Source organism: Gigantopelta aegis, chromosome 3, assembly GCF_016097555.1.
Source record: "Gigantopelta aegis isolate Gae_Host chromosome 3, Gae_host_genome, whole genome shotgun sequence".
Lineage (NCBI taxonomy): Eukaryota > Metazoa > Mollusca > Gastropoda > Neomphalida > Peltospiridae > Gigantopelta > Gigantopelta aegis.
The window spans coordinates 94,274,697-94,302,594 of record NC_054701.1 but is presented as its reverse complement, the minus strand read 5'-3'; the positions used below and the strand labels follow the sequence as shown (position 1 = coordinate 94,302,594).

The 27,898-nt window shown below is 37.6% G+C and overlaps 1 protein-coding gene across 5 annotated transcripts in view; it reads left to right on the top strand.

Annotated features, from left to right (window-relative positions):
- LOC121369379 (dynein heavy chain 12, axonemal-like) overlaps positions 1-27,898 on the top strand; it is a 121,842-nt gene that overhangs the window by 3,687 nt on the left and 90,257 nt on the right. For all 5 annotated transcript variants that reach the window (XM_041494440.1, XM_041494438.1, XM_041494439.1 and 2 more), the window contains exons 4-16: positions 7-33; positions 9,006-9,195; positions 9,604-9,679; positions 12,377-12,535; positions 13,369-13,452; positions 13,849-13,960; positions 15,693-16,038; positions 17,765-17,856; positions 23,167-23,345; positions 23,712-23,847; positions 25,066-25,191; positions 26,988-27,194; positions 27,700-27,821. In XM_041494440.1, coding sequence (XP_041350374.1) covers positions 7-33; positions 9,006-9,195; positions 9,604-9,679; positions 12,377-12,535; positions 13,369-13,452; positions 13,849-13,960; positions 15,693-16,038; positions 17,765-17,856; positions 23,167-23,345; positions 23,712-23,847; positions 25,066-25,191; positions 26,988-27,194; positions 27,700-27,821 — 1,856 coding nt within the window. The remainder of the gene's footprint in view (positions 1-6; positions 34-9,005; positions 9,196-9,603; positions 9,680-12,376; positions 12,536-13,368; positions 13,453-13,848; positions 13,961-15,692; positions 16,039-17,764; positions 17,857-23,166; positions 23,346-23,711; positions 23,848-25,065; positions 25,192-26,987; positions 27,195-27,699; positions 27,822-27,898) is intronic.

The following is a 27,898-nucleotide window of genomic DNA, read 5'->3' as shown; positions in this document are numbered from 1 at the left end:
GCACAGATGATGAGCGAAGACATGAAGGTCCGGGTAAGTGCTGTCCAGTTTCTTAGCGTCGCCCGACAGCAGTTACGTCTGTTGTTATTACTAGTTCGCTCTTACAGCTCCGCTTTTGTTTCATCGAGTCAGAGTAAAATAATTGTGTGGTTGTTGGTTTAAGATTAAATTATTCCAAACTGGACACTGTTGTCACTCAAACAACAATTTGTATCATATTGCTGAATAAGCTGTTGTTTGTGAAATAAGACACTATTCTATCCTAAATGACTTCTTTTTGTCACAACACCTTTTTTTAGGGCTGACTGGTTGTGTCCACTATTTTGAAAATGTAATAAGAGTGATGCCAGTCTATTTAATTTGAATATATTAAAATTGCTTTCTTGTAATTTTCCCCCCAGCTTTTTAAAAATGTTAAAATTTATTTTTGTGAAAACAATAACTTTGGACATATATGGCCAGTTCACTAGTTGTGAACCCTCAAAAGTTTTCTGCTGTTGAAGTTTTTGTCATATATATTGTTTTAGGAACATGTATTTTTGTTGCAAATTTGGTGTATTTTTTCTTCACTCTTGATGCTCTAAAAGGTTTCTTCTTCTTTCCTAACTTAATTGGGCTTGTCCTTTTTATGTAAAAGTAAATCATTTATATTGTCTACCTATCTTTGTTGCCAGAACCACACAATTAATTTGTTCGGCCTCGAAATATGAAGTTCTGTTTATTAGTTTTCTCAAGTCATGTTGCCTATAATATTGGTACAGTATATATAATTATATACATTCATGTATAGTTTATATTATAATTTCTTTCTTTTATCTACTGCATATTTATATGTACCGTACACATGTAATGTTGCTAACAAATCTTAATTTTTATTCAAATGATAATTGTATGTGATTTGTAAAATTTTAATAATTCTCCAAAAATTAATGCAGAAGAAAAGGTAGATTTTCAATCTTAATTACCTAATTTGGAGATTTTCAGAATAAAATTATATATATATATTAGTGAGATGAAAATTACAATTTTAATTCTGTAAAAGACATGTACATGCTATTTAAGACACTTGATTCATCATTGTCGTAAAAGGAAACCTGATTTTGACTTTGGAAATTATTACCTGACATGGGATTGTTATTAATTAATCACATTATTTCAAATGTAAAACAAAAAACTAAACAAAGCAAAATAAAACCAAAATACACCTCTCACTGAAAAAATAAAATTAAAAGTTTGTTAAAAGAAATGGTGGGTTTCTTTCTTTCTTTTTTATCAGTACCGGTGTATATATAGTATGGACATTGTGAAAAAAAATCTTCATTTTACTTCAATGTATTTAGAATTGTGTGTGTTTAAAATGAAGCATATATAATAAAGTCAGGCAATTAAAATTTAACTTTAAATTATAGGCTGTATGGCTCTGTTGGTTTATAATTTAAACGTAGCTGCTATAACACCTAGCGGTAGTTTACCATCCTATTGGCTGTATCCCAGACAGGACCAAGTGCTCCATGTATAAATATTTTATTTTTAATCATGCCCATGCTGTTATTGATTAGCTACCTGTATGAAGGTGATTTGGTGTATGCACAGTTAGCGTATGGGTTTCTTCAAGACAAGATTCATGTCAAAGATATGATTAAAGTGTCATATTGAAACACACAAGATTCACGTAATCATCCAAAGATAATAAAATGTCATATTGAAACACAAAAGATTCGAGTAATCAGCCAAGCTAGTCAAATGGATAAAGTGTCATATTAAAAGACACAAAAATCTATAACAGTGCATCTGTTAAATGTTTACATTGTTAAAACACAAAAACCTATAAACTCTAGTGTATTTGTAAAATGTTAAATGTTTACATTGTCGAAGTGAAATTAAACTAGACATCTTTTCTTATCATAATCACATTTTTACTTTAGGTCTGTGCAAATGTTAAATATTTAAATGATGAAAATGAAAAGAAAACCTGACATGTTTTTATATCATAAGTAATTATCACCTGTTTACTGTAGTACTTCTAATTCTAGTAATCTGGTATATGTTACATACCCTAAAAACTAATCTGAACAATTTAATTACATTATTTCACAAGAACAACAATCAGCAGTATTGAAAACAAAAATCTTGTGGAACATTTTGTCTTATTTGGACAAAGCAGTTTAGATTATATAAAATCCTACCAAACTAAACATCATTTAAAAAACACAAACCCAAAAAACCCAACAAAACAAACATTAATGCATTAATAAATAAAAATTAAAAAAAATTGTTGATGAATTCTTCAGACATCTGTTGCTGTTATTAAAAACTTTCATAATCCTTGAACACTGTTTTATAATTGTACATTAATTGATCTTGGTTACACTGCACAAAGGTCTGAATCTCCAAATAGTGTTGGTAGATAATTATATTATGTCATAGACTTTTTAAAGTGTGTAGAAAACAGGTCCTTAATGAAGTTAATTGTTTTGCTCAAGATGTCAGCATTTTAGAATTTGAATATCTATCTTAAGCATCAAGCTATTGCTGCTAATAGGAAGAGAAGTCTTCAGTCTAAAACCATTTACAGGAATATCTGAGCTGCTTATTTAACTGCCATATACATACTGCTTGGTCTGCATTATCAATCACATCTCTATACGTGTCACAAAAACCTTTATCTGCACTTAAGACAGCCATAGTGTTGGGTTCCTTCTGCCCTGGACGGTCATATCAGTGGCCAAAAGCTTGTGTCATGTTTGGACTGTCAAAAGCTATGTAGATGAAGGCAAGTGTATGGTATCCATAACTATAATCACTTGTCTTTTAAGGTGAGGTCATGTTCCCACCCATTGGTACATCAGTTAATACTACATTTTTAAACTGATAGAAACAGGATTAAGATGCCTCAGAATATAGGTTAGAGACTTCTGTAAGAGCACTTGGTTTGCCCTCCCGTAAAAGAGTCAATGATTTAAACATCTTCCGTAAGAGCACTTGGTTTGCCCTTGTGTATAAGAGTCAGTGACTCAGACATCTTCTGTAAGAGCACTTGGTTTGCCCTTGTGTATAAGAGTCAGTGACTCAGACATCTTCTGTAAGAGCACTTGGTTTGCCCTTGTGTATAAGAGTCAGTGACTCAGACATCTTCTGTAAGAGCACTTGGTTTGCCCTCCCGTAAAAGAGTCAATGATTTAAACATCTTCTGTAAGAGCACTTGGTTTGCCCTTGTGTATAAGAGTCAGTGACTCAGACATTTTCTGTAAGAGCACTTGGTTTGCCCTCCCGTAAAAGAGTCAATGATTTAAACATCTTCCGTAAGAGCACTTGGTTTGCCCTTGGGTATAAGAGTCAGTGACTCAGACATCTTCTGTAAGAGCACTTGGTTTGCCCTTGTGTATAAGAGTCAGTGACTCAGACATCTTCTGTAAGAGCACTTGGTTTGCCCTTGTGTATAAGAGTCAATGATTTAAACATCTTCCATAAGAGCACTTGGTTTGCCCTTGTGTATAAGAGTCAGTGACTCAGACATCTTCTGTAAGAGCACTTGGTTTGCCCTTGTGTATAAGAGTCAGTGACTCAGACATCTCCTGTAAGAGCACTTGGTTTGCCCTTGTGTATAAGAGTCAGTGACTCAGACATCTACTGTAAGAGCACTTGGTTTGCCCTTGTGTATAAGAGTCAATGATTTAAACATCTTCCATAAGAGCACTTGGTTTGCCCTTGTGTATAAGAGTCAGTGACTCAGACATCTTCTGTAAGAGCACTTGGTTTGCCCTTGTGTATAAGAGTCAATTAAAAAAACAAGTTTATAGTAATCTCTATATAGTCTGGCTTATATTCAATATTACAGAGTACTTCTGCATTGCAAAGCTAAATGCTAAAGGTTCACACACACTGAAAGTTATCTGCTAATCTCTGTATCACTTCAAATCCATTTTCTTAGAAAACAGACATGATATACAGCTGGATAGAAAGGTTTAACACCATGAAATCTATCTCAAACACTGTTAATTCTCTATCCTAGTTCAACCTTTCCACGTTATTTCAGTTCTGTGCCTGAATTATGTAATACGATTATATTATTCCAGCTTCAATATCTGACAGTTTTAACACATATATTGTACTCAGTTCTATATCTTGATTATGTAATATGATTATATTATTCCAGCTTCAATATCTGACAGTTTTAACATATATTGTACTCAGTTCTATATCTGGTTATGTAATACGATTATATTATTCCAGCTTCAATATCTGACAGTTTTAACACATATATTGTACTCAGTTCTATATCTTGATTATGTAATATGATTATATTATTCCAGCTTCAATATCTGACAGTTTTAACACATATATTGTACTCAGTTCTATATCTGGTTATGTAATACGATTATATTATTCCAGCTTCAATATCTGACAGTTTTAACACATATATTGTACTCAGTTCTATATCTGATTATGTAATACGATTATATTATTCCAGCTTCAGTATCTGACAGTTTTAACACATATATTGTACTCAGTTCTATAATATCTGAATAATTCTATAACTGAATAGATGAGCATCTGCAACTGGATCATTTAACAATGTTAGCTTATTTCAGCTTCCTATTCTCGTGGCTTTAACTCCGATGTCATATGTCCTAAGTTCTATAGTCATATTAGTTAATATTGTTACCAGTCTAATGGTTTAAACAATGTTAGATTATTTCAGCTTCCTATTCTGATTGTTTTAACTCCGATGTCATATGTCCTAAGTTCTATGGTCATATTATTTAATATTGTTACCAGTCTAATGGTTTTAGCTCAATATAATTATATATCTCATATTTCTAACTGGATCATTTGGTACTTTTATGTAATATTATTATTACAGTTTCCTTATTTAGTGGTTTATAACTCAAATATGTTACAGTTCTATACTCTAGTTTCGAAAATAGTAGGTCATTTGATGTTTCTTTTTTGTCCAATGCCCTAATCTAGCAGACTATAGTGGTTTAAACCCAGATATACATATCATTATCTTAGTTTATAGCTTGGTGATTTAATACTAGGATCTTATTCCAGTTCTGTGGCCTAGTGGTTTAATTAGTACCTAACGTTTTCTTATATTGCTATAGTTTTGTTGTGTAGGATGATATTGATACCATGCCCATAGGGTGGATGGCAATTTGAGGGGTTTAAACAAAGGTCATGTAATTATCAGTATCAGGTAAATGTGTTCTATTTAAGGTCTGAGGTGCACACCCTCCCATCAAACTGTACCCAAATTTGAAATAACCCTTACTCCTCCACACAGTTATAGGCCTATAAAGGGGTAAAAGATAATCCTACGTAGAGAGGCTAGCACCAAAAACATTGAGCTTGTACAATTTGCCAAAATCACAGACACACCTCCTCCCCCCCCCCCCTCCCCCATTTTAAGATCCATTATATGGGCATGGATACTGATACTATTCTGATTTTGTTTTATTCAGTTCATGTTGTTTCAAAGTTTAATATTTTAATGTTGTTTTTGTTCTGTTTACAGATCTGCATAAGTTTATTGTTAATTTTTAGCATTGTTTAATCATTGACATTTGTTGGTTCTTTAATGTTAATGTTTTAGTGTCATATCCAAATTGTATGACCAAATATATACAAATTATTTTTTAAATATTTTAAATTATTAAATAGTTTGTTAAAACTTGCCTCAATACCTGCATGATGATAAAGTTCATGTTAAGTGTTTTACAAACCAGTTCATTATTTGATGATATGATTCTCTTTTTTATGGTGTTAAATATAATTAATTACATATGCTTTTGGCAAACATCAATCTATAGTTATAAGTTTTTATTAGTTGTTGTAATTATAGACTTTCAGTTGAATATATCTACCTAGACATGAAGACATTTTGGTTTGTAATATTTTAACCTGTATGTAAAGCCAATTTGTAAGTCAAGACTTACATGTAGGTTCTGTGGGTAGTCTATAAATAGGTTAACTTAATATTTGCTTATGTCCTGGATGGAGGAACCAGCTGAGGCCGGTACTTGTGCCCAGGACAGGCATGCGCTACAACAGCTTGCTCTGAATGTGCACGTTAAGCAGTTTTCCCATTCCCCATTTCCCAATATTTGCTTATGTTCATCCAAATATCTTTTTATAAAAGACACTTACTAAGAAAGACGAGTGTTTCCCATGTGTTTGGTCGTAATAAATAGGTTAAATCTCAATTTTTCTGATTTCCATGGGACTTATCCAGGCTTTCTGCAGAACCAAACATATAGGCCCCTAGCTTCCCAAAAGCAAGATGTCCTGAAAATCCCCAAGTTGATGTGTAAATGTTTTTGTAATTAAGTTTATTCAGATAATATAATATAATAATGGGGCATTGCATCATTCATTGGCCTCAGAAACCATCCAAAGTATTATTAAATCAAACTAATGTTCCCAGTTCCATCTGACAAACAAGGACCCTGAAGAAAACCCCAACCTGGATAAATCCTTGTTTGCATCTGCTAACTTATACCGGTGTATTTGTAACTGAACTACAAGTTTCATATGGTCTTAATAAATAGATTAATAATAATAATAATAATAATAATAAATTCTTTATTTAGTGAGGGTAACACAGTTAGCAAAAGCTAATCTTCCCTGAGGCCCTCAGGTACAAACAATACAGAATTACAATGCATACATTTATGAACAAATAGAAAATACATATATGGCAATAAACATATGTACAAATGATATTATTTTAGAAAATATTTCTTGAGTCTATATTTAAAAACAGCAGTATTTGGCGATAATCGGATAGCTTTAGGCAATTTATTCCAAAGTACTGGTCCAGAGTAACTGAAAGCATGTTTAAATAAAGACATTTTAGGTTTTGGAATTAATAGATTTCTATCCTCTACATTTCGAAGGTTGTAGGGATTGTTTTCTCCAACATATATTAATAAGTTTGAAAGATAGTTTGGGGCTTCATTGTATAGACATTTATAAATTTGTAAACATTTGTGATAGTGGATTCGTGTTTCCATTGTCATCCATTTTAACTGTTTAAATAGTGGGGCAGATGGAGTAATAGTATCTACATCTAATATCATCCTTGCAGCTCTCTTTTGCAGTTTTAGTAAACGTTCTAATCCATCCTGATTACAGTTTCCCCAAATTACACAGCAGTAATCGATGAGTGGTAAAATATACCCATTGTAGAAAAGTTTTCTTGCATCTAAATTTAAATACCTAATGATTTTTGATAACAGATACAGACGTTTAGAGATCAGGGAAGACACATGTTTAACCTGATTTGTCCATTTTAAATTATTATCAACTTTAATTCCTAATAGTTTTTCGCATTCAGTGTGTTGCAGACGTTCTGAATTTATTATAAGAGAAATATCATTTTGGATTGTAACTTTTTGTCTTGTTCCTATAGTCATATATTTGGTCTTTTTTGTGTTTATGAACATTTTATTATAGGAACACCATTTTTCTGCACTATTCAGATCTTGCTGTAGTTTATCTTGAATTTGAGTAACAGTTTTCCCTGACATGAACATTGTTGAATCATCTGCATACATACTTGTGGTACAATGTTCAATGTATAGTGGAAGATCATTTATGTACAGTATAAAGAGAAGAGGTCCTAGTATGGAACCCTGTGGAACACCATAAATAATGGATTTAGGTTCTGATGTTGCCATTCCTATAGTGACTTGCTGTGTCCTGTTAGTTAAATAAGATTGGAACAAGTTAAGAGAATTCCCTTTGCAGCCATAAATGTTTAACTTTTGAATCAGAATTGAATGGTCCACAACATCAAAAGTTTTTTTGAAATCAAGAAATATGACTCCATTTAGATTTCCTTCATTCATTTCATGTAACCATTTATCAGTTATATCAATAAGTGCTGTTTGGCATGAGTGTTTTGGTCTAAAACCTGATTGAGATGAGTGTAAAAGGTAATATCAGTGATGTTTTCTGATTTGCTGACTTAATTGGACCATTGTGTTTGTAGCTGAACTGCAAGTTTGTATGATCTTAATAAACAGGTTAATGTGATGTTATCTGATTTCCATCCATGTGATATCTGCTAACATGGGACCGTTATGTTTGTTGTTCAACTACAAGTTTCATATGGTCTTAATAAACAGGTTAATGTGATGTTATCTGATTTCCATCCATGTGATATCTGCTAACATGGGACCGTTATGTTTGTTGTTCAACTACAAGTTTCATATGGTCTTAATAAACAGGTTAATGTGATGTTATCTGATTTCCATCCATGTGATATCTGCTAACATGGGACCATTATGTTTGTTGTTCAACTACAAGTTTCATATGGTCTTAATAAACAGGTTAATGTGATGTTATCTGATTTCCATCCATGTGATATCTGCTAACATGGGACCGTTATGTTTGTTGTTCAACTACAAGTTTCATATGGTCTTAATAAACAGGTTAATGTGATGTTATCTGATTTCCATCCATGTGATATCTGCTAACATGGGACCGTTATGTTTGTTGTTCAACTACAAGTTTCATATGGTCTTAATAAACAGGTTAATGTGATGTTATCTGATTTCCATCCATGTGATATCTGCTAACATGGGACCATTATGTTTGTTGTTCAACTACAAGTTTCATATGGTCTTAATAAACAGGTTAATGTGATATTATCTGATTTCTATCCATGTGATATCTGCTAACATGGGACCGTTGTGTTTGTTGTTCAACTACAAGTTTCATATGGTCTTAATAAACAGGTTAATTTGATTTCTATCCATGTTATATCTGCTAACATGGGACCGTTGTGTTTGTAGCTGAACTACTGGTTGTATATGATCTTAAGAAACAGATTAATGTGACGTTTTGTGATTTCTATCCATGTTATATCTGCTAACATGGGACCGTTGTGTTTGTAGCTGAACTACTGGTTGTATATGATCTTAAGAAACAGATTAATGTGACGTTTTGTGATTTCTATCCATGTTATATCTGCTAACATGGGACTGTTGTGTTTGTAGCTGAACTACCGGTTTTTGAAGGGCTGCGTGGAGAGTGGTCCGATCACGCCCATGCAGGCCGAGTGGGCGGTGCACATCATCAAGAAGATCCCGGAGGAGCTGCAGGGTTCGCCGCACTTCAAGACCTGCATCAACGACCTCTTCGATGAGGTCCACACAGACTTCACCAGCAGCATGAAGAAATCCATGGGTAGGTGCTGCTCCGTTAACCACGTTAAAGATCCATGCACCTCACTAGCCTCCACTGAAAGTATCTTTTGTATTGTATTCAGTTTTAGTTGTAAAAAGAAAAAGGAAAAGTTCATGTGCAGTTTATAAAAGCATTGGTCAGGATATACATATAAAACAGCAATGCTCACCCAAAATGTTAATTTGTCCACACTAGTTGGAGATATGTTTTGTATGCAGGTAATCAATTTTTATAATATTCCCGAGTTCAAATGTTTACAGTGACTTACGACCTGAGTGCTGTTGATGCTGTGAGATTTTTAGTTATTGTCTTTGATATGTTTGTTTTTGTGTTCCAGTTAAGAACGTCTAAAAATAACAGTGGTGTTCCTCATACAGTGAGATTATTTTATTTATGTTTGTGTTCCAGTTCAACATGTCTTGCTAACACCAAGTGTGAAGGGACTGGAGTATGAAGTGGCAGGACCACCACCTTCTGAACCAGAGTAAGATCCTGTAACACTGCATGCATGTGTGTGTATGTTTGGAGTGTCTGTTTGTGTGTGTCTACGAGTGTATACATGTGGATGAGTCCAAGTGTCTGTATGTATGTATGTATGTGTGTGTCTACATGTACATAAGTGTCTGAGTGTGTATATGTGTATGCTTAAGTTTGTGTAAGTGTGTGTGTGTGTGTGTGTGTGTGTAAGTGTGTGTTTAATTGTCTGTACTATACTTCTGTGTGTGTCTACGAGTGTATACATGTGTATGAGTCCAAGTGTCTGTATGTATGTATGTATGTGTGTGTCTACATGTACATAAGTGTCTGAGTGTGTATATGTGTATGCTTAAGTTTGTGTAAGTGTGTGTGTGTGTGTGTGTGTGTGTAAGTGTGTGTTTAATTGTCTGTACTATACTTCTGTGTGTGTCTACGAGTGTATACATGTGTATGAGTCCAAGTGTCTGTATGTATGTATGTATGTGTGTGTCTACATGTACATAAGTGTCTGAGTGTGTATATGTGTATGCTTAAGTTTGTGTAAGTGTGTGTGTGTGTGTGTGTGTGTAAGTGTGTGTTTAATTGTCTGTACTATACTTCTGTGTGTGTCTACGAGTGTATACATGTGTATGAGTCCAAGTGTCTGTATGTATGTATGTATGTGTGTGTCTACATGTACATAAGTGTCTGAGTGTGTATATGTGTATGCTTAAGTTTGTGTAAGTGTGTGTGTGTGTGTGTGTGTGTAAGTGTGTGTTTAATTGTCTGTACTATACTTCTGTGTGTGTCTACGAGTGTATACATGTGTATGAGTCCAAGTGTCTGTATGTATGTATGTATGTGTGTGTCTACATGTACATAAGTGTCTGAGTGTGTATATGTGTATGCTTAAGTTTGTGTAAGTGTGTGTGTGTGTGTGTGTGTGTGTGTGTGTAAGTGTGTGTTTAATTGTCTGTACTATACTTCTGTGTGTGTCTACGAGTGTATACATGTGTATGAGTCCAAGTGTCTGTATGTATGTATGTATGTGTGTGTCTACATGTACATAAGTGTCTGAGTGTGTATATGTGTATGCTTAAGTTTGTGTAAGTGTGTGTTGTGTGTGTGTGTGTGTGTGTGTGTGTTTAATTGTCTGTACTATACTTCTGTGTGTGTCTACGAGTGTATACATGTGTATGAGTCCAAGTGTCTGTATGTATGTATGTATGTGTGTGTCTACATGTACATAAGTGTCTGAGTGTGTATATGTGTATGCTTAAGTTTGTGTAAGTGTGTGTGTGTGTGTGTGTGTGTAAGTGTGTGTTTAATTGTCTGTACTATACTTCTGTGTGTGTCTACGAGTGTATACATGTGTATGAGTCCAAGTGTCTGTATGTATGTATGTATGTGTGTGTCTACATGTACATAAGTGTCTGAGTGTGTATATGTGTATGCTTAAGTTTGTGTAAGTGTGTGTGTGTGTGTGTGTGTGTGTGTGTGTAAGTGTGTGTTTAATTGTCTGTACTATACTTCTGTGTGTGTCTACGAGTGTATACATGTGTATGAGTCCAAGTGTCTGTATGTATGTATGTATGTGTGTGTCTACATGTACATAAGTGTCTGAGTGTGTATATGTGTATGCTTAAGTTTGTGTAAGTGTATGTGTGTGTGTGTGTGTGTGTGTGTGTGTGTGTGTTTAATTGTCTGTACTATACTTCTGTGTGTGTCTACATGTGTCTGTGTATCTGAGTGTATATATGTGTTTTAGTGCATGCATATTTGTGTGCATACATATATTTGTCTTTTGAAAACACCTCCTCTAAACAGCATTAGTATGTAATCAAAGATGTCATAACAACCTAGTTTAACACGGCCAGCAATCAATCCCTTCTACAGATGAAGATCACTGTTTGTAATTTCCTTTAGGTGGACCTTCTCCACCTGCTGCTCATATTAACCCCTGACAAAACACATCTCTGTACTTGATTGGATGGTTGTGTGGGGTTTTCAGGGATGAGAACCGGCCTCGGTGGTGCAGTGGTTAAGCCATCGGACTACAGGCTGTTAGGTACAGGGTTCGCAGCCCGGTATCGGCTCCAACCCAGAGCAAGTTCTTAAGGACTCGATTGGAAGGTGTGAGGCCACTACGCCCTCTTCTCTCTCACTAACCACTAACCAACTAATCACTAACCCACTGTCCTGGACACAGCCCAAATAGCTGAGGTGTGTGCCAAGGACAGTATGCTTGAACCTTAGCTGGATGTAAGCACGAGAATAAGTTGAAATGAATGAATCAGGGATGAGAGAAATCTGTAGGAATGATCATTTCATTTGAGTGTTGCTTACATACATTTCATTTGGCATAACCTATTTTTCAGCCGTGCATTAAATTGAGCAAATTAGGACACCATTTACATGGACATTACGGGTTATGCAAAAATTAAATGGCTTACCTGAATTTATTTTTGCATAATTTGTCCCATAAATTGGACAAGCAATTTTTTTATTCTCAGATGCCTGTTTTTCTGTCATTCTGGATTTAAAAAATTGTTCCACTTCTTGTACTGTGGTAAAAAAAGAAAAAAAGAAAGAAAAAAGGACAGTATCTCACCTATACTTTACAAGACCAGCAAAATGTTCGACATTTCTCGGTGTGCACGAGATAATATGTGTCTGTCACTGATAATTAAACTAATGACTACATGCAGTGTGCTGGTACTTTCAGAGGGTTGGACTTCTCACGGCCATGGCACAACAGCTACATGGCTAACTGTGAGTACATTGCTGAACATCTGCATCTACTGCACCCGTCGATGAGCACGGTGCTGAGGATGTGCCAGACGACGCTCGGTCACATGATCCTCGTTGACGTGTCCACGTACAGGTGAGATTGGTGCACAGCACAGGTCTGATGAGCTTTAACACATTGGTTTTATCCTGTAAAATGTTAGAATGGCCAGTCAGCCTGAGCAAGATAAAGCTGATATATGGGTATGGCTTGGGGATTGGTCATTTTTGGCATGCTTCCCTCAGAAACTGTTCAAGCACGCTGTCATGGACACAGTCTCTGACTACCAGATATTGGTACTGTTCAAGCACGCCTGCCATGGACACAGTCTCTGACTACCAGATAGTGGTGTCCATGACAGGTGATTGATATCCTGAAGCTATCACCTTTTATTTTAATTATCTCGCAATCCATCATGAACTAACTGCTGTACAAATTGTGTTCCATCAATCTGGTAAGTATTTTTTAGTATGAGATACATCTTGTCACATCAGTGAAGTGTTATAAATTTAAACTCTTTAATTAATAAATAAATAGGTAATTTTTACCACATGGCAAAACGTTGTATATACTGTGTTAAAAGTAACAATATTAAAAAGTTGGTCATTGAAAATATGGTGTGCAGTAAACAAATGAGTTGGCCGTATGTTACATGACCTGTAATTTTGATCAGTGACTGAAAATATAGACATTGATCTTGTCGTCATATCTTGCCAATGTGTTTATTGATTGCAGAATAAACATTAATAAAAGGCAATGTTTAGTGGTCATTGTATTATGATATACATACAAGATGCAAAATGGCCCACCTTTCACTTGATGAGATGGAGTTAATATAAACATATATAATGGTTATAGGATTGCCTGCAGTGTTTAAGTTTAATCATTAGATTAGTGAAGGTAGCTTTTACTTTTTCTTTGGATTACAGAGCGAATGGGCCCATGGACTTTGAAGGTTTGAAAACTAATGTCATGTTGGATCTAGAGAAATCAGAGGAAAAGCTGATGCACAGGTAAAACTACTGTCAATTAGTTTGACCAGTCAGTAAGTTGTATACATATTGAAGCTTGCTGTAAGATGGAAGTATCATCAAAAATCCTATGAATTTTGGTGGAATTCTCGATTTTTGCACCATCATAAACCTCTCTCTTTGTTCTTGGATGAAAAGCTTAAAGTACCCTGTAGCCTACCTTTCACAGCCACGCATTTTCTTCACAATTTCAATCCAGTGTTAATTTCATTCCCATGTAAAAGGCACCTCTGTGTGTCTCTTACGTCCAAAGATGTGTTGTACAGTTTTAGATAGTTGTTATGGGACAGCTGTATATATATTTGTCAGGATAATGTTGAACTGGAAATGTAAGATTAAGTTTGCATAAGTTTGAATGTGTGTTGTGGGTTTTCACAGCTGGCACCCCAACGTGATCAACGTGTTTGCAGACAAACACAGCTTTGCCAACATCAAACCGGAACACATGGACTCGTTCTACAACAGTGTTTCTACACTCGTCTCAAACCAGGTAATTATAGTGTTTCTATACTCATCTCAAACCAGGTAATTATAGTGTTTCTACACTCATCTCAAACCAGGTAATTATAGTGTTTCTATACTCATCTCAAACCAGGTAATTATAGCATTTCTATACTCATCTCAAACCAGGTAATTATAGTGTTTCTACACTCATCTCAAACCAGGTAATTATAGTGTTTCTACACTCATCTCAAACCAGGTAATTATAGTGTTTCTATACTCATCTCAAACCAGGTAATTATAGCATTTCTATACTCATCTCAAACCAGGTAATTATAGCATTTCTATACTCATCTCAAACCAGGTAATTATAGCATTTCTATACTCATCTCAAACCAGGTAATTATAGTGTTTCTGTACTCATCTCAAACCAGGTAATTATAGTGTTTCTACACTCATCTCAAACCAGGTAATTATAGTGTTTCTACACTCATCTCAAACCAGGTAATTATAGTGTTTCTATACTCATCTCAAACCAAGTAATTATAGTGTTTCTACACTCATCTCAAACCAAGTAATTATAGTGTTTCTACACTCATCTCAAACCAGGTAATTATAGTGTTTCTGTACTTATCTTAAACCAGGTAATTATAGTGTTTCTACACTCATCTCAAACCAAGTAATTATAGTGTTTCTGTACTTATCTTAAACCAAGTAATTATAGTGTTTCTACACTCATCTCAAACCAGGTAATTATAGTGTTTCTGTACTTATCTTAAACCAGGTAATTATAGTGTTTCTACACTCATCTCAAACCAAGTAATCATAGCATTTCTACACTCATCTCAAACCAGGTAATTATAGTGTTTCTACACTCATCTCAAACCAGGTAATTATAGTGTTTCTACACTCATCTCAAACCAAGTAATTATAGTGTTTCTATACTCATCTCAAACCAAGTAATTATAGTGTTTCTACACTCATCTCAAACCAGGTAATTATAGTGTTTCTACACTCATCTCAAACCAGGTCATTATAGTGTTTCTATACTCATCACAAACCAAGTAATTATAGTGTTTCTACACTCATCTCAGACCAGGTAATTATTTTATCTCTAAAAATGGATTATAAAAGAAATTTATATTCATTTGGAATAGCAAACTCACCATTGTATTACCCAAAATGATGTAATTGAAGCACGATGGAGGGAAATCTATATCAACCCTCTTGGGAATTTTCCTTTTTGAATCTTTGGAACTTTACTGAGTTGAATATAGCAGACAATTCCAGCAGACACTAGTAGTGACTACTTTAACACCGGACTAGAACACTATTATCTACTCTTTAAAGATATATAAATGCCAACGCCATAGTAAATGCTAACATATATAATTGTTCATGGTGCTATGGTATATTTGACATAAAACATGAATTTGGCAGGTTGGAAAATGAACATGGTAATCTAAAGGCATGCATGTACTATATATAGTCTGGTGTTATAGGTAATCTGCATATGACTAAACATATATTTCTTGACTTGTTAGGTCTATATATGTACTGGGAATTTCAGTACATGTACATGTATATAGGCCTAACTAGTTGGGATTGTTGTTTAAAATGTTGATATTACTCAAATAAATTCATGTAGAAGCTTATTATTCAGTGCATGAGTGGTTTTGGGGTTGGTTTTTTTTTTTACATAACTTGTTTTAAATGGAGTTTTTTTTATAATGATATGAAATATATTTCAATTAGTTAGTTCTATTTATTTGTTTGTTTAGCTGAAGGATCTCCTGGTACGGACAGTCGAGTCGTTTGTCAGTCTGTTTGACTACGACAACCGCCTCAAGCTGCCGATCCTCAAGATGGAGCTGACGTTTGATGACAACAAGATGCAGTTCTACCCGCCCGTCGAGGACCTCTTTGACAGCGTCGTCTTCGTCGCCAACCAGATCACCAAGACGATGCAGCACGTGCCCACCGTCCAGTCGTGGCTGTCTGGCGGTAACACCGACACCTACACAGACGTCACTGTCGCCCAGCACATCATGACGAACGCACTCAGCAAACTCAACAAGGCCGCCACAACGTACTTTGAGGCTCCCAGCGATCATCTCCAGTCGTTTGGTAGGCACAGCACTTTGATAGATATCATGGTTATTGTTCAGTTGACCTGCTTGTATAATGTGTCTATGAGACTGTTTGCAGGAACAGGTTGAGTACTGTTACATCAGTATTTTGATGTATTTTTTGGTTCATTTCTCCTAATGGTGTCAGTATTTTTATGACAATTTTTTAAAATTATTATGGGGTTTTTTTAAATTTTCAATTTAGGTGGATGCAGTAGAACCTGTTTTAAATTTTAAAGGTTTGTTTAGACACCTCCATTCCTTATATATATTTATAGACTATATAACCCTCAAGTTCATCATGATAAGTTTTATCCATTTAACATGGCATGCAGTAATATGCCCAGCATAATATAAATATGAGGTTCCCTATGTTTTCCCATTACGTATACTATATTATAAAAAATGCTCAGAACTCCCAAAATAATTATATTATTCTCATACGGTGAGTTTGGAGGTGTAATTTAAACCACTGTAGACTAATAAAAGATTTATCACAAACCTCATATTGTTGTTTACGTTGAAGATTCAGAAAGTGAATTGAGCAACTATAATACAATTGTTTTTACTTCTGTACTGCCACTGGTGGTTAAATGGTGGGAAAATTGTAAATATACTAAATGCATTGTGCTACACTAATGTAAACTGTATATACGTATGAGACTTAGTTTAATTGACAAATATTAATTGATTTGTTTGTTGTGGCTTAGCAAATGGAGATTTCTCAAAAAGTAAGTTACAGAAGTCATGTTTATTTAATTCACAGAACAAAAAATCTGTTTCACTTTTTAAAGAGTTGTTGGTTTGGATTATTATTGTACATTCACCACTCACAGTTTCACTTGATTTATAAACATATATTTCTCACAATGTTACAGGTAGTCACATTTTAAGGCTTTACAAATTATCTTGTTTATTACCAAATGTGGGTTAATTCAGTGGACTTTGAAGATGGTCACAGAATTTTTTATATTAAAACAGGTTTATAAATCAATTAACAAGTAATATGAGCATTAGGTACCATCTAACATATAGAAAAATATTATGGATGGGTGGTGATGTTTATAATGGTAGAAATAAATTGTTGAAGCATGCTAGCTATGTAGCATGTACATGTATTTAAGTTGATCATTCTGTCACGGTTTCTTGCCGTTTACTTATGGTTTACACAGCACCAAGGAGATCAGATCATGGTAGGTAAACATACTGTTAACACACTTATGTTATTCTTCATGGAGATTGGTATGTCGTTTCATCGGCATTTAATTAATTACATAGTACCTTTTTTGATATTCTTAAGTTTTATTAAAAACAAAAAGTTGAAATTTAAGATTTTTGAAAGAACTTATTAATCATCACCGGTTATTTGAAATAGTAATTACATGCTGGATTAGTAACTGGCTGCCAGCAGTGTGAGTGATGGTTTAAAGAATATTTATTTTGTCAAACACATATTGGAATTGCATGGTCAACAGGCTTAGCCTATATTAAGACCTCCCTGTCAGTGTTGAAAGGACCGCTAGGAGATTTCCAGACATACATGTAGCACTTTTGTCTTTATTTCAAGACAACACAGACTTTTTAGAACTTTCCAGGTGTAATGTGTATCATGTGTATTTTCTTCAAATTTTTTGTGAAAGTCTTTTGTTATGTGAAGGATAAACATTTATGAATATTACTTTAAAAAAAGTATATTTACCAAAGTCTACATGTTACTGTTTCAGTTGATCGCTATGACTACATTGTGGATGGCACGGCTCTCAAGGAAATACATGCTTACATGGAAGAAGACCATACATTTGCCGAGTACACCACAGTAAGTGGATCTCTCTTATTCTCTGTGCCACAGTAAGTGGGTCTCTCTTGTTCTCTCTGCCACAGTAAGTGGGTCTCCCTTGTTCTCTCTGTCACAGTAAGTGGGTCTCTTTTGTTCTCTAAGCCACAGTAAGTGGGTATCTCTTGTTCTCTCTGCCACAGTAAGTGGGTCTCTCTTGTTCTCTCTGCCACAGTAAGTGGGTCTCTCTTGTTCTCTCTGCCACAGTAAGTGGGTCTCTCTTGTTCTCTCTGCCATAGTAAGTGGGTCTCCCTTGTTCTCTCTGCCACAGTAAGTGGGTCTCTTTTGTTCTCTAAGCGACAGTAAGTGGGTATCTCTTGTTCTCTCTGCCACAGTAAGTGGGTCTCTCTTGTTCTCTCTGCCACAGTAAGTGGGTCTCTTTTGTTCTCTCTGCCACAGTAAGTGGGTCTCCCTTGTTCTCTCTGCCACAGTAAGTGGGTCTCTTTTGTTCTCTCTGCCACAGTAAGTGGGTCTCTCTTGTTCTCTCTGCCACAGTAAGTGGGTCTCTCTTGTTCTCTCTGCCACAGTAAGTGGGTCTCTCTTGTTCTTCTCTCTGCCACAGTAAGTGGTTCTCTCTGCCACAGTAAGTGGGTCTCTCTTGTTCTTCTCTCTGCCACAGTAAGTGGGTCTCTCTTGTTCTCTCTGCCACAGTAAGTGGGTCTCTCTTGTTCTCTCTGCCACAGTAAGTGGGTCTCCCTTGTTCTCTCTGCCACAGTAAGTGGGTCTCCCTTGTTCTCTCTGCCACAGTAAGTGGGTCTCTCTTGTTCTCTCTGCCACAGTAAGTGGGTCTCTCTTGTTCTTCTCTCTGCCACAGTAAATGGGTCTCTTGTTGTTCTCTCTGCCACAGTAAGTGGGTCTCCCTTGTTCTCTCTGCCACAGTAAGTGGGTATCTCTTGTTCTCTCTGCCACAGTAAGTGGGTCTCCCTTGTTCTCTCTGCCACAGTAAGTGGGTCTCCCTTGTTCTCTCTGCCACAGTAAGTGGGTCTCTTGTTCTCTCTGCCACAGTAAGTGGGTCTCTCTTGTTCTTCTCTCTGCCACAGTAAATGGGTCTCTCTTGTTGTTCTCTCTGCCACAGTAAGTGGGTCTCCCTTGTTCTCTCTGCCACAGTAAGTCGGTATCTCTTGTTCTTCTCTCTGCCACAGTAAGTGGGTCTCTCTTGTTCTTCTCTCTGCCACAGTAAGTGGGTCTCCCTTGTTGTTCTCTCTGCCACAGTAAGTGGGTCTCTCTTGTTCTCTCTGCCACAGTGTTCTCTCTGCCACAATAAGTGGGTTTCCCTTGTTCTCTCTGCCACAGTAAGTGGGTCTCTCTTGTTCTTCTCTCTGCCACAGTAAGTGGGTCTCTCTTGTTCTTCTCTCTGCCACAGTAAGTGGGTCTCTCTTGTTCTTCTCTCTGCCACAGTAAGTGGGTCTCCCTTGTTGTTCTCTCTGCCACAGTAAGTGGGTCTCTCTTGTTCTCTCTGCCACAATAAGTGGGTTTCCCTTGTTCTCTCTGCCACAGTAAGTGGGTCTCTCTTGTTCTTCTCTCTGCCACAGTAAGTGGGTCTCTCTTGTTCTCTCTGCCACAGTAAGTGGGTCTCCCTTGTTCTCTCTGCCACAGTAAGTGGGTCTTTCTTGTTCTTCTCTCTGCCACAGTAAGTGGGTCTCTCTTGTTCTCTGTGCCACAGTAAGTGGGTCTCCCTTGTTCTCTCTGCCACAGTAAGTGGGTCTCTTTTGTTCTCTCTGCCACAGTAAGTGGGTCTCTCTTGTTCTCTCTGCCACAGTAAGTGGGTCTCCCTTGTTCTCTCTGTCACAGTAAGTGGGTCTCTTTTGTTCTCTAAGCCACAGTAAGTGGGTATCTCTTGTTCTCTCTGCCACAGTAAGTGGGTCTCTCTTGTTCTCTCTGCCACAGTAAGTGGGTCTCTCTTGTTCTCTCTGCCACAGTAAGTGGGTCTCTCTTGTTCTCTCTGCCATAGTAAGTGGGTCTCCCTTGTTCTCTCTGCCACAGTAAGTGGGTCTCTTTTGTTCTCTAAGCGACAGTAAGTGGGTATCTCTTGTTCTCTCTGCCACAGTAAGTGGGTCTCTCTTGTTCTCTCTGCCACAGTAAGTGGGTCTCTTTTGTTCTCTCTGCCACAGTAAGTGGGTCTCCCTTGTTCTCTCTGCCACAGTAAGTGGGTCTCTTTTGTTCTCTCTGCCACAGTAAGTGGGTCTCTCTTGTTCTCTCTGCCACAGTAAGTGGGTCTCTCTTGTTCTCTCTGCCACAGTAAGTGGGTCTCTCTTGTTCTTCTCTCTGCCACAGTAAGTGGTTCTCTCTGCCACAGTAAGTGGGTCTCTCTTGTTCTTCTCTCTGCCACAGTAAGTGGGTCTCTCTTGTTCTCTCTGCCACAGTAAGTGGGTCTCTCTTGTTCTCTCTGCCACAGTAAGTGGGTCTCCCTTGTTCTCTCTGCCACAGTAAGTGGGTCTCCCTTGTTCTCTCTGCCACAGTAAGTGGGTCTCTCTTGTTCTCTCTGCCACAGTAAGTGGGTCTCTCTTGTTCTTCTCTCTGCCACAGTAAATGGGTCTCTTGTTGTTCTCTCTGCCACAGTAAGTGGGTCTCCCTTGTTCTCTCTGCCACAGTAAGTGGGTATCTCTTGTTCTCTCTGCCACAGTAAGTGGGTCTCCCTTGTTCTCTCTGCCACAGTAAGTGGGTCTCCCTTGTTCTCTCTGCCACAGTAAGTGGGTCTCTTGTTCTCTCTGCCACAGTAAGTGGGTCTCTCTTGTTCTTCTCTCTGCCACAGTAAATGGGTCTCTCTTGTTGTTCTCTCTGCCACAGTAAGTGGGTCTCCCTTGTTCTCTCTGCCACAGTAAGTCGGTATCTCTTGTTCTTCTCTCTGCCACAGTAAGTGGGTCTCTCTTGTTCTTCTCTCTGCCACAGTAAGTGGGTCTCCCTTGTTGTTCTCTCTGCCACAGTAAGTGGGTCTCTCTTGTTCTCTCTGCCACAGTGTTCTCTCTGCCACAATAAGTGGGTTTCCCTTGTTCTCTCTGCCACAGTAAGTGGGTCTCTCTTGTTCTTCTCTCTGCCACAGTAAGTGGGTCTCTCTTGTTCTTCTCTCTGCCACAGTAAGTGGGTCTCTCTTGTTCTTCTCTCTGCCACAGTAAGTGGGTCTCCCTTGTTGTTCTCTCTGCCACAGTAAGTGGGTCTCTCTTGTTCTCTCTGCCACAATAAGTGGGTTTCCCTTGTTCTCTCTGCCACAGTAAGTGGGTCTCTCTTGTTCTTCTCTCTGCCACAGTAAGTGGGTCTCTCTTGTTCTCTCTGCCACAGTAAGTGGGTCTCTCTTGTTCTCTCTGCCACAGTAAATGGGTCTCCCTTGTTCTCTCTGCCATAGTAAGTGGGTCTCTTTTGTTCTCTCTGCCACAGTAAGTGGGTCTCTCTTGTTCTCTCTGCCACAGTAAGTGGGTCTCTCTTGTTCTCTCTGCCACAGTAAGTGGGTCTCTCTTGTTCTTCTCTCTGCCACAGTAAATGGGTCTCTCTTGTTGTTCTCTCTGCCACAGTAAGTGGGTCTCCCTTGTTCTCTCTGCCACAGTAAGTGGGTATCTCTTGTTCTTCTCTCTGCCACAGTAAGTGGGTCTCTCTTGTTCTTCTCTCTGCCACAGTAAGTGGGTCTCCCTTGTTGTTCTCTCTGCCACAGTAAGTGGGTCTCTCTTGTTCTCTCTGCCACAGTGTTCTCTCTGCCACAATAAGTGGGTTTCCCTTGTTCTCTCTGCCACAGTAAGTGGGTCTCTCTTGTTCTTCTCTCTGCCACAGTAAGTGGGTCTCTTGTTCTTCTCACTGCCACAGTAAGTGGGTCTCTCTTGTTCTTCTCTCTGCCACAGTAAGTGGGTCTCCCTTGTTGTTCTCTCTGCCACAGTAAGTGGGTCTCTCTTGTTCTCTCTGCCACAGTGTTCTCTCTGCCACAATAAGTGGGTTTCCCTTGTTCTCTCTGCCACAGTAAGTGGGTCTCTCTTGTTCTTCTCTCTGCCACAGTAAGTGGGTCTCTCTTGTTGTTCTCTCTGCCACAGTAAGTGGGTCTCTCTTGTTCTCTCTGCCACAGTAAGTGGGTCTCTCTTGTTCTCTCTGCCACAGTAAGTGGGTCTCCCTTGTTCTCTGAGCCACAGTAAGTGGGTCTCCCTTGTTCTCTCTGCCACAGTAAGTGGGTCTTTCTTGTTCTTCTCTCTGCCACAGTAAGTGGGTCTCTCTTGTTCTCTCTGCCACAGTAAGTGGGTCTCTCTTGTTCTCTGTGCCACAGTAAGTGGGTCTCCCTTGTTCTCTCTGCCACAGTAAGTGGGTCTCTTTTGTTCTCTCTGCCACAGTAAGTGGGTCTCTCTTGTTCTCTCTGCCACAGTAAGTGGGTCTCTCTTGTTCTCTCTGCCACAGTAAGTGGGTCTCCCTTGTTCTCTCTGCCACAGTAAGTGGGTCTCTCTTGTTCTCTCTGCCACAGTAAGTGGGTCTCTCTTGTTCTTCTCTCTGCCACAGTAAGTGGGTCTCTCTTGTTCTCTCTGCCACAGTAAGTGGGTCTCCCTTGTTCTCTCTGCCACAGTAAGTGGGTCTCTCTTGTTCTCTCTGCCGCAGTAAGTGGGTCTCCCTTGTTCTCTCTGCCAAAGTAAGTCGGTCTCTCTTGTTGTCTCTGCCAAAGTAAGTGGGTCTCTCTCGTTCTCTCTGCCACAGTAAGTGGGTCTCTCCTATTCTCTCTGTGTTCTTGGTCTGGGAAGACAGCCCAGGTTGCTCAGGTGTCCTCATAGGATAATAGCCTTGAACTCTAGCTTCCATTACATAATTTTTCAGCGAATTGAGAAGTACTTGGTGATTATGGGACTGCCTAGCATGAAGCACTCCATTGTAATTTGGGGGTGGGACGCAGCCCAGTGGTAAAGCACTCACTTGATGTGCAGTTGGTTTAGGATAGATCCCCATCAGTGGCCCTATTGGGCTATTTCTTGTTCCAACCAGTGCTCCACAACTGATGTAACAAAGGCTGTGGTATGTACTATATCCTGTCTGTGGGATGGTGCATATAAAAGATCTCTTGCTGCTAATCGAAAAGAGTAGCCCATGAAGTGGCAACAGTGGATTTCCGCTGTCTATATCTGTGTGGTCCTTAACCACATGTCCGACGCCATATAACTGTAAATAAAATGTGTTGAGTGTGTCGTTAAATAAAACATTTCCTTCATTGTAACTTTATTTTCCAACAAAACCTGTGAGAAATAACACAACCTGTGAAATCATGGAATTTTCTAGCATGGAGGTCATGGGATTATCTATATGTTATTGAGCACTAATTTTAACTTTATTTTTCAGCAAATCGAGAAGTACCGTAACCTGGCCAGCGAGATCATGGGCCTGCCCAGCATTGAGCACTTTGATATGATTCGCCTCGATTGTGAAGACTTGAAGCGAGGATTGGCCGAAGCTGCTCGCGGATTGGCTAATGAATTGCTGAGTCGTGTCTCCGCAGACCATCGGTCAGAAAACGAAAGGTCTGTGTGTTTTTACTGTGGAAACTTGTGGTTTCTGTGTGTTGTTACGATGGTAACGCGTGTGGGGGTTTTATTTTCAGTTTTACTTGCCTGATCTCTCAGTAAGATGTTGAACATCTAATGTGTTATGTGGATATTACTATTATTTTTAGTTGCGAATATTTATTTGTTTTCAAATATTTAACATTTATGCTCTGTTTATGGGTTAAATGACTTGTCCATTTTGGTTTGTTTGAGTTTTATTTGAATGGTTTTCTTGGTTACTTGACAAGAATTCATGATTATAATTAAATTCATTGTTAAGAAGCATATTTATTTTTTGAGATTTTAAAAACAGAATGTAATTTTTGTTTGTTAAATGTTCAGTATTTGCAAGGAGTTCCGCATGATGCAGGAACGAGCACTGAAGGTTCCTGAGACCAGTGAAGATTTGATGGAGATGGTTGACTTTGTGACGAATGCTCGAACTATCGGCATGGTGTCACTCAACGAAAGAATAAAGGTATGTTGACATTACAGGTACCTGCTAGATGCTCAATTGGTAATAAAATACCTCAATAACTTCAAAGTATTGGGTTATTTAAACACTACAAAGTACAACTGACTTGTAAACATAAATGAAAAACTTGGAATGGCATTTTTGTATAGTATGTTAATTTTCTAATCCGACCTATTTTCCAAATGACTTATGTCCCATATGATATAGAATATACCGTATAACCGGAAATTTTCAAGGATTTTTATTTTCGTGGGTTTCGAGGGTAAGTAGTCAGCATCGAAAATATAAATCCTTGAAAATATTTGAAAATATCAACAAATTCTAACTAAAATATTTATTGTAAAAACCATAACACACTGACAATTTACTGGAACATTTTATTTCCTGTCATGCGCAGTCCACCGGATACGACAAGAGAATAGTATAGTCAAAACAACAAGTTAGAATTTTTAAAAGGTTATTGCGTGAATCTCACTGTTTGTAGACTATAATGAAATATTTTTTAATTTCGTATATAGTTTTTGTCAATGTCCGCCCACACTGCAACAGAGATTCTGGGATGGATGAATGCAGATTTCAACATTTCCTGGCGTATTTTTAATTCTGCCATAACTTTCATAATCCACCTTGCATGAATTGGTTTATTGCCGAAGTACGCATTTCGATCTTGATGTCCGTTACAACTTCGCCATGTTTCATAACCATGGAAACCCGCTTTGAATACCATGTGGTAAAATTAGACTTCATGGCGTCCTTAAGTGCTTTGTTCACACATACATCGTAATTGGCTTTACACAAAATCAAAGACTGTGATCAGTTGTCTGTCGAATAGCATACCGGGTATCACAGTGGCCAATTAGGCTACAGGTGACTGTTCTATTGTTTAACTTTACACGTCAGTAGTATCGAACAACTGGCAGCCAAAGTGAAACTTTAATCAACAATAGCAAGTATTCTCGCAACTAGACTTGCTAAAACTCGAAAATAAAATCACTTTCAATTCAGATTTGGCAAACAACGAAAATAAGAAACCTTGAAATGTTTTTATACCCCAAACCACGAAAAATTAAGACCACGAAAATTTCCGGTTATACGGTATTGGTTATATTACATCTATTAGTCACTAGTGCAATTTTCTGTCTTTTTTTATTATTAGTCTTAAAACATACTTAATTGAAATGTGTTGTTGCTGTTATTGACTAAAGTCTCTTTTTATCATAGGAGTCGAAAGATCGTCTTGCGTATCTGATTGACGTGTTCATGTTCACGAAAGAAGATATTGAGCTGAACTGCGAGGTTCTCACCTGGCCGAAGAGAATTAACCCAGTCTTTGATCAGAACGATGAGGTAATGTCCAACTTGCAACTAATGTCATTACGGTTTCTACAGTTCTCTTTCTCTTTCACATTAATTTTTTAGTAACATAAACAAAAATATATAGTGAAACCTGTGTAAATTAACTGGACCCTGAACAAACCGGAATCCTGTCAAAACAGACCAAGATTCATGGTACTTAATTTTCTAAATTAAAAAACATGACCCTCTAAACACTGAATCCTGTATAAATCAGATAAATATTAGGTCCCCAACATGATCCCCGGCATGATCCGGTTTAGACAGGTTTCACTGTATATATAAATATTAGGTCCCCAACATGATCCGGTTTAGACACGTTTCACTGTATATATAAATATTAGGTCCCCAACATGATCCGGTTTAGACACGTCTCACTGTATATATAAATATTAGGTCCCCAACATGATCCGGTTTAGACAGGTTTCACTGTATATATAAATATTAGGTCCCCAACATGATCCGGTTTAGACAGGTTTCACTGTATATATAAATATTAGGTCCCCAACATGATCCGGTTTAGACAGGTTTCACTGTATATATAAATATTAGGTCCCCAACATGATCCGGTTTAGACAGGTTTCACTGTATATATAAATATTAGGTCCCCAACATGATCCGGTTTAGACACGTTTCACTGTATATATAAATATTAGGTCCCCAACATGATCCCCGGCATGATCCAGTTTAGACAGGTTTCACTGTATATATAAATATTAGGTCCCCAACATGATCCGGTTTAGACACTTTTCACTGTATATATAAATATTAGGTCCCGGGCATGATCCGGTTTAGACAGGTTTCACTGTATATATAAATATTAGGTCCCCAACATGATCCGGTTTAGACACGTTTCACTGTATATATAAATATTAGGTCCCCAACATGATCCGGTTTAGACACGTTTCACTGTATATATAAATATTAGGTCCCCAACATGATCCGGTTTAGACACATTTCACTGTATATATAAATATTAGGTCCCCAACATGATCCGGTTTAGACAGGTTTCACTGTATATATAAATATTAGGTCCCCAACATGATCCGGTTTAGACACGTTTCACTGTATATATTTTTGTAAATGTATTTATTGTTAAAAAAATTAATAAAAATATAATCTATGTTTGTCAATGTGGTATCCATTTAAACAAATATTGCTGAGTATTCTCTGAAAATTGTTTTAATGTTGTGTTTCAATAAAACTATATGTTACAAGCAAGATTTATTAGTGGATCGAGTGTTCACCTGAACAGTGGTTCACAGGGTCGAATCCCATTGCTGTTAGTGTAAGAAGTAGCTGATGTATGTTGTTGTAGTGTGCCCAGTGTTAAGTGTCAACATTTATCATCATCATACATCAAGAAATATTGAATGTTAAATAGAGGAAAACCTCTCAAAACTGAACACTATAAACTGGAATTCACTCAAAATTGGACATTTTCACGACCCCCTTTTAAATCAGTTCTGAAGAGACCCTCTCTAAACCAGATACTTCTTAAAGCCAGACTTTTTACTTGTTTTGAGGGTGCCCAGTTTAGATGGGTTTCACTGTACTTTGTTTTTGTTGCTTACATATGTTTTGTTGTTTCTGTATGCATGTCCAGCTGGTTGAGTCGTCTAAACAGAAGGGTGAGAAGACAGAGAGATATGTTTAAAGCTGTTATGTCATATGTTTTGTTGTTTCTGTATGCATGTCCAGCTGGTTGAGTTGTCTAAACAGAAGGGTGAGAAGACAGAGAGATATGTTTAAAGCTGTTGGTTAATGTTTTGTTGTTTCTCTATGTCTAGCTGGTTGAGTCGTCTAAACAGAAGGGTGAGAAATCGTTGCTAGAGAAGCGTGAGAAGGTGATGATGGAGTTGGAGCGACTGCGTCAGCGCGTCGATGAATTCAACGACTATGGCGAACTGGACATGATGCAGCAGTATGTGCAGGATGTTCGCAAGATCCAGCAGCGCCTCGCCGAAGTCTCAGAAAACATCAGCTGGATCAACAAGGTCAGATATCTCAATTCTTGTTTAAATTGTACTGTCCACCTCCACCTCCCAGTCTTTATTTCTCTAACTGGAACAGGTGCTTGTCTTGTGTGGCTATCTGTGCCACACATCTGTGCTATTTCCAGTCAGCTTTAGCTGTGGGTTTAGGCTGACTACAGGGTTAATGGTTAGTTACGTGTGAGAGGTAGGTCAATGTACCGGCCTACACCGTCCCATAAGGCGTACAGCTATCTGTGGGTTGGTACCCTTGGTACAGTTCCAAACTCTTTGACCCTACACAAAGTCTTTTGTAAGGATGGGTCATACAGAACCTCTGTTTGACTTTATCTTGGATGAAGTTTCATCATCGTGTAAGCCCTTTGCATTTAACTACCCTATCAGACCTGCTTTATCACCCACCCACCCATAATCATTTCAGGCTAGACATGTACTGGATTATTTAGCATGCTACCATGAGTCTCTAGTTGATCAGTATTAGCACTAGCTTTTCACGTGTTGTTTATAGGAAGAAGCGTTGTACAAGTACCCAATAACAACCTACCCAGACGTGGACGACATCACATCGTCCCTGGATCCATTCCAGAGGCTGTTCAACGTTGTACTCAAATGGCAGAAAGCAGAGAAAAGGTAGGTTGTATTCAACTTGTATTATTAAAGCAGTGTGTTAAGTATTTGAAAAATGTGTTTCTAGCCTTCATTCTATC